Source organism: Stegodyphus dumicola, chromosome 2, assembly GCF_044657685.1.
Source record: "Stegodyphus dumicola isolate Sdum_Otavi_A_Nest chromosome 2, ASM4465768v1".
NCBI classification, from domain to species: Eukaryota; Metazoa; Arthropoda; class Arachnida; order Araneae; family Eresidae; genus Stegodyphus; species Stegodyphus dumicola.
In genome coordinates this window covers 6,473,776-6,490,997 of record NC_140769.1, presented here as the reverse complement: position 1 = coordinate 6,490,997, position 17,222 = coordinate 6,473,776, and the positions used below count along the sequence as shown (strand labels likewise).

The 17,222-nt window shown below is 30.7% G+C and overlaps 1 protein-coding gene and 1 long non-coding RNA gene across 3 annotated transcripts in view; one reads left to right on the top strand and one right to left on the bottom strand.

Moving 5' to 3' along the window:
• Positions 1–17,222, bottom strand: part of LOC118180362 (angiogenic factor with G patch and FHA domains 1-like) — a 138,284-nt gene that overhangs the window by 52,796 nt on the left and 68,266 nt on the right. For both annotated transcript variants that reach the window (XM_085810412.1, XM_085810413.1), the window contains exons 14-15: positions 16,773–16,900; positions 11,016–11,115 (exon numbers count right to left, since the gene is read on the bottom strand). In XM_085810412.1, coding sequence (XP_085666538.1) covers positions 11,016–11,115; positions 16,773–16,900 — 228 coding nt within the window. The remainder of the gene's footprint in view (positions 1–11,015; positions 11,116–16,772; positions 16,901–17,222) is intronic.
• Positions 1–17,222, top strand: part of LOC146998351 (uncharacterized) — a 197,402-nt gene that overhangs the window by 168,912 nt on the left and 11,268 nt on the right. The window lies entirely within an intron of this gene.

Below are 17,222 nucleotides of genomic sequence, written 5' to 3'. Positions count from 1 at the left end.
CCACAAGGTTATACATACTTTTTTAACCTGATTTATACCAAACACAATTTTTTTTTTCATAGAAACTTTGCGGAACGTGATTTTACCCCATGCGCTTATGTATTAATGACGTAGCCCCCGCATTCGAAAAGGATTTACTCTATTCTGAAAGATACTGAGACGGTCTAAATAATATACTTTTAAAGAAAAACTAAGCAAATATGTTTCTTTTTAACGAAAATGTGAAAAAAATAATAGATAATTAATTTATCTCCGCATATTTTTCAAACCTTCAACTGCACATGAACGAGAAGTACGATTTTCATGAGATTTTAAGGGGCCAAATAACATCTTACATTGGAACAGGATGGTATTTTAAACAGAAAGTAGTATTTATGACAAAATATGTTCTTCCTTTTGAACTATCAGAGACTTTCGAAAGAAATTACACAGTACCTAACCTACATCGGTATTTTTTCTTAACTTAAATCGTTCACTAAGAGGTTACACATCAACTAACTCTTGTGGATTGGAATAAAATTGATACTTCTGAGCGTCTAATGAGGAATATTTCAACACTATCATCAAAGAAATACCACACAAAATGCAGACGTATGGGTTTATAATCATGTGACCCACGCTGCCGTGCAAAAGTTGGATGTACGCCCTAACATAATGCTGATTCTAGGCGATGACAAAACTAGCAGGTGGGGTGGAGTTACGATTCTCAACAAGAGGGGGCAAAAGTAGCATTATTTCGTGCAGAATCCTTTTTTAAATTCTTTTATCGTCTCGGTTACAAAATAAAACCTAGTTTTCTGCCAAAAATTGAAATATGCGTGGGGCGAGGCAGAGAGCGAACTCTCTCGCAGACTAGCCTGTCAGACGGAAATGATAAATGAGTTTTAAATAGCTATCATTAGAAAGGAGACGGAGGATGAACTACCAGAAGAAACAGCAACGCAAAGCGAAGGTGCTTCGTCAACACAGACCGCCTTGAGCAGAAGAATCACTTAGTAATAGAGATCTGATACAAGCTGACCACAAAGGAAGAGCGCGAATTAAGAGGGCTGCGGAACACCAAAAAAATGATGAATTCATCGAAGCGTTACATGTTAGCAAGCGATAACAACCGGGAATAAAACTCGTAAAGATCGGAGAAAAGAACTTTTATTCCATTTGAGGATCTTTAATCAGGATGAAAATATTTTTTTCTCTTTGCTTCTGTTCGTTCATTTTTTCATCAGGTCTGGCGACCTCAATTTTTTTCTTTTTTGCCAAGAAAAAGGGGGAGGGGAGATTTAGGAGATGTTTACTGCGAGTTCGGCAGCAATAAAGTAGTTACGCGAAATAGCTTATAAGGTTAAATTATAAGTTATACTTTATGAAGTTCTCTAGCAATTAATTTAGTATCATTTGCTAGAGAACATTAAAAGAATTAACTTTCCAACATTAAAAGAATGCGCAGAAGATCTGTCCTTTCCCCCTCCCCAGCTCCTTTTTCCTTCCGGTGGATTCCTACATACTCCATATCATATTTGCACAAAATGACCACCTAAAAAAGAAAAACGGCAAAACAGTGTCTAAAAACACCCACCTTCCATGAACACGTTTAAAGAAAATACATTTCAGATTTAGTCATCTATCCAAGTACAGCAAAACGAAGATATAATACATACAAGTTTATTAAGCATTCATTACAAAAGGTAATTGAGATCGTTGCAGCCTTGACACCAGTAACTAGAGCTTTAACTAATATGCAGTTCTTACTTTAAAAGCTTGATGTTAGAATTAAAAGGAATATTTCATTTCCATATATATAGATATATATAATATTCTACTTAAAAGATCAGTATTTTTTACTTGTATATTTAACTTCGCTAAAAACAATTCACAATTTCGCTATTTATTTTGAAGGCCAGTTTTTCTTATGAAATCTACTAAGAATGAAAGAGAATGAAATCTACTAAGATAAGGATCTACGATAAAATATATCTAAATAAAGAAGTTGTTAACAAAAACAATGGTGAGTTAGAAGAAATGTTTAATAACTGAACATTTCTTATTATTCTGAAGTTATTAGTTTTTATCACTAGAGTAAACTTTCTGTAAAAGTTCTTTGTTATTTTTAATGGCACTGAGATATTGACTGCAATTTAATTCTTTGTTAATTTTGCAGCTTTGTAAAGTTTTGACAGACAATTCAGCCATTCTGTGTCTTTTTTCAGATCATATGATATTCATTATTACAAATATTCTTTCGACTGGTGCTGATGTCCACAGAATGTTGAAAATATATTCCATGATTTGAGTGAACTGGGCGATGAATTTTTTTTTTTATTCCTGTTTAAATGACTGAAAAATTTTATCTATTTTTCAAAATTTGATAATTAGCTCATACACACACACACACACAAAAAAAAAAAAAAAAAAAAAAAAAAAAAAATCTTGCAAACAGTATTTTGCCGAGAAGCTGATCCACATTTATTGTATTATTTGTGACAGTTCTATTTATTTATTTATTTATTTATTCACCTGAAGCTTCAGTTTCAGACCATGTTAATTATCTGTTGGTTATCCAAATAAAAGATTCTGACTTACCAAATGATCCGACATCTATACTAGTTTTTCTGTAGCTCGATGTAAGAATGGCATCTTTTATCATTTTGGGCAAAAACAGCAAGATAACATTAAAATTAGATAAATTTTTCTTTTCTTTTTAGATTGGCAATAAAGAGTGTAACAGAGAGGATATTTTAATTGCCAAATTGCCATTCTACCTAAGGCTGCACTAATCTTCACTTCTTGTATATTTCGTATTTTTAAAATTTTACCAAATAACTGGAACAAAGTACACACTGACTGGGATGAGGGATTGTACCATCAAACTGGGATGACTGACAAACCTAATTATAAGGAAACGAATTTCTCTTATTAATCTCTTATAACTTCTCTTCGAATTAAGCTTCTGTTCTGTCTAAAACAGGTAACACAGGTTTCAGTAAAGCTAACTGCAGTAACACAGGTTTCAGTAAGGCTAGAAAGTTAATAGAAGAAAGGTGTAATTCTAAGATTTTTTTTTTTTTTTTTTTTAAATTTATGCTATCAGGAATGTCATATGTATTCAAGGTAGTCCTTTGTATTCCCTATCTAGATGTGACTCTGTAATCTTTTTTTTTTTTTTTTTAATTTAGACTTAATAAATGTGTGCAGGGCGGACATCATACTGCAAGGGCTTGTTCCCGGTCAGTAGTCCTCCTTAGCAGTGTAAAAGTAAAAAAAAAGTAGTAAGAGGATTGAATTTTACACAGCCCTGTTTCCATTTTAGTGCTATTTTCATTATTCAAAATTGAATTAACAAATATATAAGCAAAATTCTAGGAAGCTCTTACCCTGTGCTTCACAGGCACTAAATGAAATGATGCACATAGTTTAGTAAAATATTAATTTACCAAACAATGGCAAAAATCACCCTTAGTAAGTCATCCACGAAGGCATCCTTCACCCTACGCAGACAGCCCTAGGGTGCTTTGCCATAATCAAATAAACCAAATCCAAACCAAACCAAAAATCACCATAGGAGAAACAATTTTCCTAATTTACATATAAGAAAGTTTTGAGCCTTCTCAAGTCTCCAAGATATGCATCATGTCCACAAAAATTCTTACCCGGTCTTTTTTGGCAACTGTTGGTTACACATATATTTCCTGTGTGTAACATCTGAATTGTTGTGCATAAAAATTGATGATAAAAACATGCTATAGAATGGCTCTATTTTCTCTCTGATCAGTAATTAAAGAAGAAGCACTTTAAGAAATGTGAAAAACAAACAACATTTTACATGAAATTCATTTAATATGCAACATGATAATTTATTTTTCAAAGCTCTTCAGTACTGCACATTTCTCCCACAGCCAGATCATAAAGCTTTAATATTTTCCCCTAAAATTTTCTATGAGAAACAACAATTAAAAATATTTTTTGATAAAAGTTACCATACTACAAAAATCAATATCTGCAATCAATCATTAAATATTTTTGCTTTGGGATTTTTACCTGTTCTTAGTACTTGAATGGAAACATTTATCAGCATAGTCATGATACTTTCATGATATCTAGGTATCTCGAAACACGCTCAATCTGTATACAATAAATTTATTATACTGAAATAACTTTTACTCTCAGACATCATTTTACATACAGTTACACAAAAACTTGTACTTTTATTATTATTAAAATGACGAAGAATAAATGCATTACAACCATCAAGTACAGAGCTTTTACTATATTGTATTAGGTAATGACTAAATTCTATCTAATAGAGAATATATTAAAAAATTGTAGATTAAAATACAGTCATTTTCCCCTTAATCTTAAAAAATAGTGATCAATGACATTTTATAAATGTGTGATTAATTTCTAGCAATCCAATATCTATTTGAATATGAATAATACGGTAAACTCCTAATTAATTAGGGTAACACTATAGTGATATCATGATTCATTCATGACCCAGTTGTAAGAAAACAAAATCTGACGTGTACACCACGACTTCTTTGCACGGAATATTAATTTATATGCATTTTTTCTTTGCATTTCATTTAAACTTATTGGATTGAATTAAATCTACTTCGTCGATAGTACAATAAAATAAATGCACTCTTTAAAATTCACTATATTTGTTTACCATAGCGACACTCTGGCACTAGGTTCACTTAAGAGTGTTACATTTCATTCATATTATAACTCAGAATGCACAAAATTTATATCATTTGAAGAACTGTCTAATCGTTTAATCATTGTCACACGTCCTATTCAAATACTATAATAAATCTAAAACGACGTAAAAAAGAAATTAAGCAAAAACGAAAGAGAGAAAGAAACAGTCTTTCACAGACAATTCAGTATTTCTCATTCTATTAATTCAGTTTTCACTTCCTGACAAGGCAAAAATATATCAGGTCAGTCCATAAGTTCGTGCGCATTAAGAGTACATGTGGAATTCACAATGACGCATTTACTAAAACAATACAATTTTGAACCTGTTGAAACTTGTCATCATTTGACTAACATATTATTCAGTTCATCACTAACTTTCGTTAATATCGAATGCATTTTAGTACCCATAGAAGATGAATATAGATAATCAGTACAAACATGCTGCTCTACATTTTTTTATTTTTGTGTGGTGAATCTGCCAAGTTTGCAGCAATAAAAATGAATAGTGTACATGGTGAACACACTATTAGTGTAAGGACTGCCCAGAAATGGTTTAAAAATTTTTAAGTTGGAAAAAGCAGCATGGATGATGAACCCCGTTCAGAATGTTTTGAACTGTTAGAACCAAATCAAATTATTAATTCAGAAGTTTATAGTGAGCAACTTTGCCATCTAAACTCAGAATTGATCAAAAAATGCCCACGATTGGTGAATATCAAGAAAGTGTTGTTTCATCATGATGAAGCTAGACCACATACAGCTCGAACAACGCTGCAGAAAATTAGTGAATTTAATTGGGAGCTTTTGCAACATCCTGCTTACTCCCAAGATATTGCCCCAAGTAATTTTCATTTATTTCATGCCTTACAAAATTTTCTATTGGGAAAAAAAATTAAATTCTAAACAAGATGTACACAATGAACTTTCAAGTTTTTTTTGCATCAAAACCAGAGTCTTTCTACAGCAATGGCATAAAAAAGCTGCCTGTAAGATGGTAAGACATTGTAGATAATGGAGGAAGATATATAATTGATTAAAATATTAAATTGTGTTTTTTTATGTTATTTAAAAATTTACTAAAAAATGCGCACAAATTTATGGACTGACCCAATATAAAAACTCAGAATATCTATATTAAAAATTACGAAGTAAATCTTAAACACTTATTTCTTCGAATAAATTTAAGAATGGATTAAACATGATTTAATTCACAATAATAAAAGAAGGCATTATCTTTGTTGTTGCGAAGCTTAGTTTCTCTAGATTGGCAAAAAAATCCGCTATTTTGCCAAGTTTAACCCTTTGATGCGCGGTGGTCGCGCCCTGAAACCACCATTTTCCGAATTTTTTCTTCCTCTTTTTTCCAAAATTTTTGAGTGAAAATGAATTGATTACTGATCTTTTACATCTAAATAACATGACTGTAGAATCATATATGTTTTAGGTATTAATACTTCAGATCGGATGCCTTTTAAAATTTGTTTTCGATGAGACAAAATAACTTCCTTTTATTAATACGAACAACTTTAAATTTCAAAAGTTAGTCATCGCACATCATGATTTCTATCATAAACAATAAAAAATTGCAGTAATTAAACTGCATATATAAAAAAAACCTCTATATGTATGGCATTTGCTATGTGGTTTCAGGGCACGACCACTGCACCACTAGAGCATTGTGTCACAATGCTTACAATCCTCTAGAGGCTCGGTGGTCGCGCCTTGAAAGCACTGGCGTTTGCTTCTCAATGGCGTTCGCTTGATGTTCAAATAGGAATGTTTATTTTTACCCGGATATAGATAAAGGGCTTTGAAACCACAGAGTTATTTTATTACTAAACAATACATGCACCTGCCCAGTAAAAAGGTCTTTCTTTTACAAATACTTTTCTCTGACATCAACACACTTACTCCCCAAGCTAGTATTGTGATTTTATAAATTATTTCCTGTGGTTTAAAGTTAATGTAAGTATACTTTGCTATAATTAAAAATAGAAATTGTGTAAAAGTTTTATTTAAATTAAAAATATTTTCTGATTATTTTGGGACGAAATACGAATAAAATAAGTATGAATGGGAAACGAACAATCCGTACAAAGCCAAAAAGACCAAGCCCTCCCCCATTAACATAAAAAACCACAAATTTCATGTGCCAGATGAAAAGAAACTAAATAATGCTAGACATATACCAGTAAATTTTAAATCCAGGCAGTGTACATTTTGTAGCACAAGGAAGAAACCTCATAGAACAAGATGTATGTGCGAAACGTGCAAGGTGGGTCTATGCATGTACCAAATACCAAAGAGACAAAACATGCTTTGAACAGTGTCACAAAAAAAATAGTTCTTTGATATTTAAAAAAAAAAAAAAAAAAAAAAAAACACTGAGTTCTTTTTTATCCTTATTTTATTGAGTTTTTAATCCATTTATCCAAATGTTCTTATTATGTAGGTACTTATATTTTCACTGCTATAGAAAAATTACATAAATGTTTATTTTTTAATCTTTTCTGATGATTTACTTTGTAAAATAATGTAAAAAAATTATATGTAATGCAATTCTTACATAATTTTTTTTTTTAAATCCGTAAATTTCATCATTTATTGGAAACATGCGTGGAAAATGGTAAGTTTTTTTTCCTACTACATCAGTAAGTTTCAAAGTCCTAGACGCGCGGTGGTTTAACAGTGCGACCACCACCCACAGAATAATGGGCAAGAGTAGATTTTTTTTAAATTCAAATATTATTTGTCTCTAGGATCATAATATTTAATTTCTAGAGTTTTTAGTAAAAAAAATTACAAAAATAATATCACGCGCGTCAAAGGGTTAGAATGTAAACAAACATGTCCGCCATCACAAAATTAATTAGGCTTAGCTGCACTTAAACAACTTTTAAATTGTTGATAACTCCACAAATATTGCAAGCAGATTTACTAAAGGCCTAAAAACTTAACTGGAAGAGAACAACAACATAATTCAATCATTTTTAAAGCAAAAAATGTACAACTTACAAACATATGAGAGTAAAGAAACTGAGATCACTGAGCCGGTTAATAGAGTGGATATATATATGCATATATTTATATATGTTTGGTGCGGCCAAAGCAACCAAAATACGAGGTGCACATCTATATGTTATACCAGTCCTATATACAAAATTTCAATGTTCTGAGGTTACTCGTTTTGAAGTTATGCGAGATATGTACGTACAGACGCCACGAAAAATTCTCTTCAGAATTCATTTTAAATAAGTTTTATATTTTTTTTTTGGGGGGAAAGAGTCTTTTATTCTGTCCTTAAGTACAAATGTCACGCCAAAAACATTGTTAAATTGCATTCGATAGCAGTCAAAATGGATATTTTCGTTGAAATACCATGCCTGAAAATTTTCGCGATTACAATACTTCCTTTTAACTTCATACAAGGAAGTAAAAAAGGAGAGAAATAACTCATATTTTAATTGGAAAATTAACAGAAAAAAAGCTATTAATAATTTGCCTGTATTTTCAAGCAGTTTCATCAAGAGAACAAAGCAATTTCACATGTCTGATCTTATCAAAACAAGCCTACATATTTTATTGTGACAAGTAGTACAAGATAGCGGCCCACTAGCGGCCGAGCGAGAAAGCCCCTGAATACTAGTAGTTCGAATCTCGGAAATGGGCTGGCTGCATGTGCATTTTCATAGTTTACCCATGTGTAACATGGTAATACTAGCCAGTTACCCTTAAAAAGCCCTCCACAAAGGCATCCACGTAATCCTTACGGCTGAACACGTAAATAAATTATTCTTTATAATTACTATATTATTAATAATAATAACCAGAGTGCAAGACTGTGTCTGTTGTTGGCATGAGCCTTGAGCACCTTACAGGTGACAATATGACTTTGCCCTACTCTGTCCTAATTTTTGAAGGACAGCATCCTAAAGGTAGGTTCTAAGGTTTCCAACCCCTCTTTTTGCCTCACCATATATTTCAAATATTCCCCATGCTACACAGACACTATACATGTAAAACATTCATGCCTTCTTTGGGATTTGAATACATGCCCTTTGGTGCGGTATTCAAAGTAACTAACACTATACAGAGTGGCGGAAATATGTTTGGTTACATAAATTAAATGAGTATTAAAAACAAGTTTACATTACTTTAGCATTTCATTAGCAGTTAATGTGAACCAAAAGATTAATGGCTGTGCACATGATTTATTTTTAAGGCTGAATGATTTACTTTTAATGAATAACTTAACAATACTTTTGTATTTCAGATAAAGTATAGCTAAATTGCATACTGTTATAGATAAAAGCAACTCTAAAATACTATTACATCATCTGTTATCACTGCTGTTATATCCTGTATTTTTATTTTCCTTTTTGTATTTTCTACAGATAGTTCCCTCCCCCCAAATGCTAATGATAAGTGATAGTAATTTTCCCACTGTTTTACAATACAATTTTTTTTTTCTTTCTGATTTTTTAAATACAGACCCTGCTATTCGGGAACTGACCGTGTTCAATATTAAAAATATTATCCTATAAAATAAATAAGCAAAATGAGATGGTTCTGATCATACCTAAGCATCCGCACTTCATGAACATTTGCTTTTATGGTAGACCTAAATAAGGTACAATTTTTTGTTAACAAAAAATATCTGAATAAGATTTTTGCTTCTATGAAAAAAGGTGGTTCAGCATTTATTTTATGAAATGACTGCATAAAAAACTGACTAATTGTGATACATGACAGACAACAATTAAATAATGTGATCTGTAATTCTAAAATTGCCAACACTGTCACAAATCCATATGAGCATAGCAAAGCAAGTATATTTTAGTATATACCTTCCAAGCTGTGCAATAGTAACATTTGAGAGCGCAGAATTAGAAGTTTCTAAAACTAATACTTCCAGAATGCCTGCCACAAAAATGCTTGAGACAAAAAAATTCAGGAGTTTGGGTTTAATTTATTTTATTATGGCAAAGCACATTAAGACTACTTGACTAAGGGCAGCGATGCCTTTGTGGAGGACGTTCGAAGGGGACTGGCTCATTACACATTAAACATGGGGAAAAACATGACCTCCCCCCCCAAAAAAAAACCTATGCAGCTTGCCTGTTCACCAAGATTCAAATCCCAAACTTAACTAACAATGTTCAATAACTTTACTGCTTGGCTGCTGGTGGGCAAAAATTTGGTAAATAATTGTCATTAAGCTTTTCACTGGGTTGACAAACTATGTTAAATTTTAACAAACTGCACAGTATGTACAGTGAACATCATTTATTGCAAGCATATGTGTCGGAATGAGGTCACAGTTTAAAGAGTAGTCAAGAATCAGTTGAGACAATGAGAAGGAAGATGCTGCAATTTGCACAAATATAAACCTTGAACATTTATGTGCCCTAGTATTACCTGTCAAAGCCAGATTTGGTGACATGAAGTTAGAACTTATAACACAATATGCCAGTTCATTTAGCACTCTTGATAATTGAATATTTTCACAGAGTTGAAATTTGTAGTAAACGGGCATTGATTTTAGCATACCATTTGCAACTAGTTTTTGGATTGGAGAAGAGCTGGCACAAGTGCACTGAATTGCAGGGGTAGTATTGTGAGGGACTGTTTTCAACTAATAAAGTTGTCCTACAAAACATTTTTCACTATTTAATTGATATTTATCATATTTCACAGATAGGTTTTTAAGGTAGTTATTGTAAAAGTGCTGATTCCATGAGAATTGTGCAATAAAGAATATAATAGAAAAAAAAGTACTAGTTATAGCAACTAAGCATACTACCTTTAAGCTTTCCCCATTGGGCCACAAAACAAAAAATTTTGATAATAGGTTAGGCAAGTACACAAATTATAGATTCATTGATTAGATGGATATAAAAGAAAAATGATAAAAGTTGATCTTTGTTCTCTCTCACCTTTACAAGAGGACATGCAAAAATCTCTGATATCTCAATACATGATCATCGTGGACAACAATTTAATAGCTTCCGTGTGTTCACTTTTTCAAGATGGAAACTATACTGTATTTAAATTAGTTCAATTTATACAGTCAGTCTATATATTTAATAAATTATAACTGTTTACAATAAATTTAGATTTAAGAAGATTTGATACTTTTTTTTAAGATGTGAGAATGATCAAAGAAATTTCCCGTATAAATTTATAGTAAATGCTTCTTTACTTTCTACCATTTTGGTTTATAAAAGTCATGGCAGGATTTCTGTAAAGCAACAAAAATCTGTCATTACATTTTATGGTCTAAAATTGGTAAAAATTATGAGAAGCAAATTACATACTGGCTCTACAATTCCTGATTCCTTTATGCCTAAAGATTCTCCTTCTTTCCATCCCATTTTCTTGAGCATTTGATAACCTTTATTTGATTCTGACATCATCCTAAACAAAAATTAAAATCCAGTTAAAAGTAAAAATATACAAATAACTAAAGGGTTTAGAAAGAAGTCACAGATATATAATTTTAAAACATTAAATTTTTAACTTATAAATGACTAGATGCAATGCTATAACAGTTTTAAAATGAAATAAGTATAAGCACTTCATTATTATGAGCAAGATATAAAATCCAGCTTACAAATAGTGTAATATAAATTTCGGAAAGTTACATTGAAAATTAGATATTTCATATTTAAAAATAATATTCTAGACCAAGGATTCCCAATGCAACAATCCACTATAAAAGAATGTCCTTTTTTATCAGCCCCCTTACAGTTTTCTCTTTAATGTATGCCATATGACATAACTGTAATACAAATAATTGCACATAAATAACTTAAAAGATAACAATTAGACTATGAATATGAACCAAAATTTTGAAAAAAAAAAAAAGGTTTATTAAATTTATATTTTATTGTTTTTTGTATTATTATTATTTCCATTTTACAAATGTAAACAAGATTTTAGAAATGAAATCACAGACCCTCATTACACAAAAAAGTTTGATTAATGTGATGGCTGTGCTTAATGTGATTTTTTTATATATTTAGTATTAAATTACTTAATTTTAATTAAAAATTAAATTAAGAAATTTAATGCAAGCAATTAAGCAATTTAATATAAATTGCTTAATTTTTAATTAAAAATTAAATTAAGAAATTTAATACCATTATTTAAATTATGTGGTAAAAAAATAAGTTTCTTGTTTTCTGTAGCAAATTATTGATTTACCTAAAGCCTATAATTGAAGAAGCACTAAAAAGTTAATTGGGAAAATTTTGATAATCAAATTCTTTAACAATTAACAAACAAACAGTACAGTACAAAGTCCAAAATCTGGACTTTACGACCAATAGAAATTTTCTTTTAAAGAAATTCTTTACTATGTTTAATGTTTCACACATGTACATTTGATATTTTTTATAACTCCTGATTCTTAATTTCACTTGGACAGTAAATAAAAGGCATCCAAAAAACACAATCATTTATTAACATAAATCTGTAAGATCAATAATTTTGGCTCTGTAGTGGCTTCTTTGCTTGGCATACAACATTCTACATCAAAACATTACTGATTTTAACTTGCTGAAAAATTTATATCCCTGACCCCAATCTAGCTGATATTTTTATTTTTATTATTATTATTATTTTGCTTTCATTCCTATGTATGACTATTAACACATGAAACGGCTCATGCAGGCATGTTTAAAATATTTTTTTAATATTAGTAATTGAATAATAAACAGCATGGCAAACTTTTATGTTAATATTATGCTTGGCAATCATTACAAACTTCAATCAACTGCACAGCAGAGTGTTGAATGTGTTGATGAGGACAAATTTAATAGAAATTTCTTTCTATATGCAAACAGTGTATTTTGTAAATGATACTCTTGAGCCAAAAGTTTACATTCAGTGCTGTTTGAAATAATTAATAGTTTGTTATTCAGATAAGCTCAGGTTTGCTGGCACAGCAAAAGTTTTAGAATTTAGGGAAGGGACAAGCATGCAAAATTTAGGGGTTGCAAAGTTTTTAAAATTTAGTGTAATGCCTGGCAGCAGAATTAAGAACCTGCAGCAACTACACCAGGCAACAAAATGTCTAGTGCCGATCCTGGATAAGCTTTAAGTATATATGAGTATTTATTTAGTAGGGACTCAGATAAGCCTAAATCATCATACGCGAAAAATAGGAAAAGCTATAATAAATAACTAAATATGCATCATATGCGAAAAATAGGAAAAGCTATACTAAATAACTAAATGATTACAATTCAAGCTTAACTTCTTCGGCACGCAAAGGAAGAATGATATAATTTAATGGAACACTATATTTTTAGTTGCCAATCTCATCATACATCACTAATAGTATATAGCAGACACTACCTAAGTTTCATGATAATAGCCACAAATTTGAAGGTTTTGAGTTTGGCAAACAAAATGTGACATTTTACAATTAATAGAATTTGAAAAGAAATATGGAGGAGTGGTAATAAATGAAGAGAAGTTTTCCATTGCGATGATAATGCCCCAGTAATCAAATGACAGATGAAGAAATTTGTAGTAAGATCCTTAATCCATAAAATATTGCTATGAACAATAAAGTGTACAAAAAAACTTTGATACTTCATTGAGAATCCTCAAGATCACAATTACAGGACTTAAACAATGGAACTTTATAACGGAACAAGAAATTATAAGTGTCTATAAAAACTAAAGGAAAAGTATGAGCGCAATAACGAAGTAACATCAAAAGAAATGTTTAGCAAACTAAACAAATAAATATTGAATTTTTGTAAATTTTGATTCCTTAAGGTTATAAATGATTCATTATTTCATTAAAGGAAAGAAGAAAAATCTGAAAGGTTTTAGATTTTAAGTTACGTCCAAAGGGGCTTTTTTTTACGTTTTGTTTGTTACCTTTATTTATTAAATATCATGCTCTATGTACTCAAACTATTAAATTCAGTTCAACAGCAATATCGCAAATTAATTTTAAAATGAGCATATCTTTAGAATTTCTGATACAGAGTCTCACGCGCTGGAGATAAAAATGTTTTTTCGTACAGTGTTGCCATTGCTCACTTTGAAATCGTTTAGTTTTTTAATCAAAATTCATGGAAGTGTTACAAAATCTGAAATCGATAATAAAACAAATTTCAAATTCAAATTAGGGCTTCCACATGCCTATATTCTATGGAAGATTACATCATTCAAAATTGGATTGCTGTAGGTACTGTTGTTTTATCACAATACAAGAAACATACATACATTTATGCAGATTCTTCATTATTTAATTTCTTTAAATATAAGACAGGGCAATAATATATGGTGGCAATGATTTGAAAAGTGATACAGCCTTTTAAAGTTTTCAATGCAAAATGCCAAAACAAAATTAATAGCCCTTCAGGGCAAATTGCTCCTTTGGACTAAAAATTCATACTTTTAATTTTATAATTTCTACATATCTTAATGAATTCAAAATGATGATCTAAAATCCAGAAAATTCGCATTCCAGAATTGCCGAAATACAGAGAGAGTTCAGATTTTGGACTTTGCACATACAACCAGAACATTAGTTGAAAACTGCAACATGCTTGTCTGCATGGGACAAATAAAATGAATAAAAAAGAACACTAAAACTTTTCTATATTCTCCATACACTCCCCATTGAGCTCTGTAGAATTTTTTCCCCTTTTCCTAATCTCAAAAGAAAATGTGTAAACTCAACTCGGTGATCAGAGCATCTTAAGCTATTATGCGGGACAAACCAAAAGATGGTTTTAGTCCAAAAACAGTTAGCAATATTTCTATAAGTAACATCTAGATAGGATTACATTAAAAAATACCACACTGATATTTAGTTCAGATTAGAACTTTAATATTATTATTTAAAACTATACAAATCTTTTATGAACAGCTCCCATATCTCAATTTTGATACTTTATTAGCTTACATATTAAATAAAAAATTATGATATAGATTGCATACACATGCCATCATACACATAGGGGTACCCAAAATAAACAAAATGAAAACACTGCAAGAAAGCATTTCATAATTACAGATCGTGTTACTAACTCTTGTTATAATTTAGAAGTTTTCCCATTAATTTGGTAACTGGCATCAATCTGAGTAGAATGGTTCGACCTTGGTGCTGACTGTTGTGTATTTCTGTTCATAGCACTTCGCTATTCTTCTTTTATATTGTCACACCTGCTGTGTATTTAAAATACTCAGCTAGGTCAATACAATAACAATAAGGTGTGGAATGAAATTATGGGAAATGAATAATCCCCATTAAAATGTCTAACCATCAAACAAACATACACAGAATCAAAATACTTTAAGTTTATTCTATCTCACCACTGGTCATTGATGAAAATTTAAATATACAAACATAAATTTACCAGCCAACCTGCATCTAATTTAAACCACAAAGCTTTCTTTCACAATGTGTACACATTTAACAATTTAAATTTAACTTGAATAGAGACTACATGCTTTGCCTAGACCATGACAGAAATTCAAACACACTGCTTACCAAAATGGGGTCTAAACTCAGCCTGCAGCATTCACATCAAGACCAGCATTCACCAATAGATTTTACTTTAAGCAGCAGTGGACCAAAGTAAAATCCAAGTGAGCCAAGAGCAGTAGTGGACCAGAGAACCAAACTCTTGCTCACATATTAGTAATCTCTTTATAGTAAAACTGCTTGCAACTCAAAAATCTACATAGATTCTGGAATGAGTAAACCTCATAACAAAAAGAGTCAGAAAGGAAACAAAGAAATGAAATACAATTTCATCAGTAAAACTTAACAATAAATGCCACAATAAGTAACCATAAAGAACAAAGAGTATGCATGAAATTTTGTTTTCGATGATGAAAACTGCAGCTAAGACCATTTTTATGCTTCAGAAAACCTTAAAAATGATGTTTGAGTAAATCACAAGTGTATGAGTGGTTTTTTGCAGACTCAAAAATGGCAAAGGATTCAAAAAATCAAAGGAAGATTGCTACAACTTAAACATTTATTGATGAACAGAAACCAAAGAAATACTGCAAAAGTGCAACTCACTAATGCATCAAAAGACTAGTGACCAAATTTTGGAAAAAACTCTCTCAATCTGATAATTTGGGGGAATGAACAACATAACGTTTTTATATCACTCACACTATTTGCACTACTCAAAATTGCTTCTTGTTTAGTGCAATTTTTTTCTACTCACGCAGAAAAAGAAAATTTTCAAAAGGCTAGAAAGCAATTCAATGAAGTGCATGAGATGTAAGAAAATAAACTGCTTGCAGTGAATATTCTCTGTCAAATGTTTTAGAATTCTTACCATGTTTACAGCAAAAAGCAAAGTGGAAGAAAAGCAATGCTCTTGGACAGCACTATGAAAAGGGACTAAGACTATGAAAAGATACAAGTAAAGTATAATATTATTGCTTAAAAATAAAACTGGTTATTTTAGGGTACCCCCTCATACATTATACACAGGAGTCAAATTCCCATTCAAGGAAAAATATGGCTATTTAGAGCATGAGTCAGTGAAGAAGCAATATTCTTATTTAGAGTATGACCCAACGAAAAATGAAACTAAAGAAGAAATCCATAGGATTTTTTTCACTTAATCCTCTCAACGTCATAACCAGCTTTATATGGTCATACGATTTTTTGTCACTTGCAATATATATATGTTTATAATTTAAGATATTTTGCTTTCTTACTTTCATTAATAATATAAATTCCATCTTGATGAATGTAAGTTTAAGAAAATATAGACTAAAATAGGTAAATATACATATTTAGCTAATAAAGGTTCTTTAAATACAGGTCTTCAAGACGGATCCAAAAACCCAGGCCATTCAGATGGTTAAGCAATTAAAGGAAAGACAACAAATGGGTTCTAAACGAAAGATGGGGAAAAAGCACTTACCACATATGACTTGTGAAAATTAAATTTGAAACAAATAACAGAAATGAAATGATGGTTGAAAAATTGAAAAAAAATTCTAGAAAACTTAGATAATTTAACTGATAAGTAACAGTCATTAAAATTCTTTTTGTTCTTAAACATAATGATATTTACTGGTCAACAGATGCTTCCTCAGTTTTCTCATATGGATTCTCACTGCCAACAGTTTGACGTCTGATTTTAGCTTTATCTTCATATCCAGCATCTTTATTAAGAAGTTTTACATTCTCATATGCCATACCCTAAATGTAACATATGCATTTAAGTACATCAGAATGCACTGTACAATATTAGACATATTCATTAATGAATAAATATCATAATTGCAAAAAACACTAACAAAAGTTATTAGCATTCAGATATGGTAGTTTTCATTGGTCTTAAAGCTTACCCATTCTTCACATTTATCACTATGCTTTCTTATTTCCTTTTTTAAAGGTCACGAAATTATTCTTTTGATTTGATAAAAAATAATAAAAAGAAGAGTTATACAAAACAAGGTATAGTGAAATCTTGCATAACAAATGTAACCAAATCCAAGATAACATTCATTAGAAAGGTGGT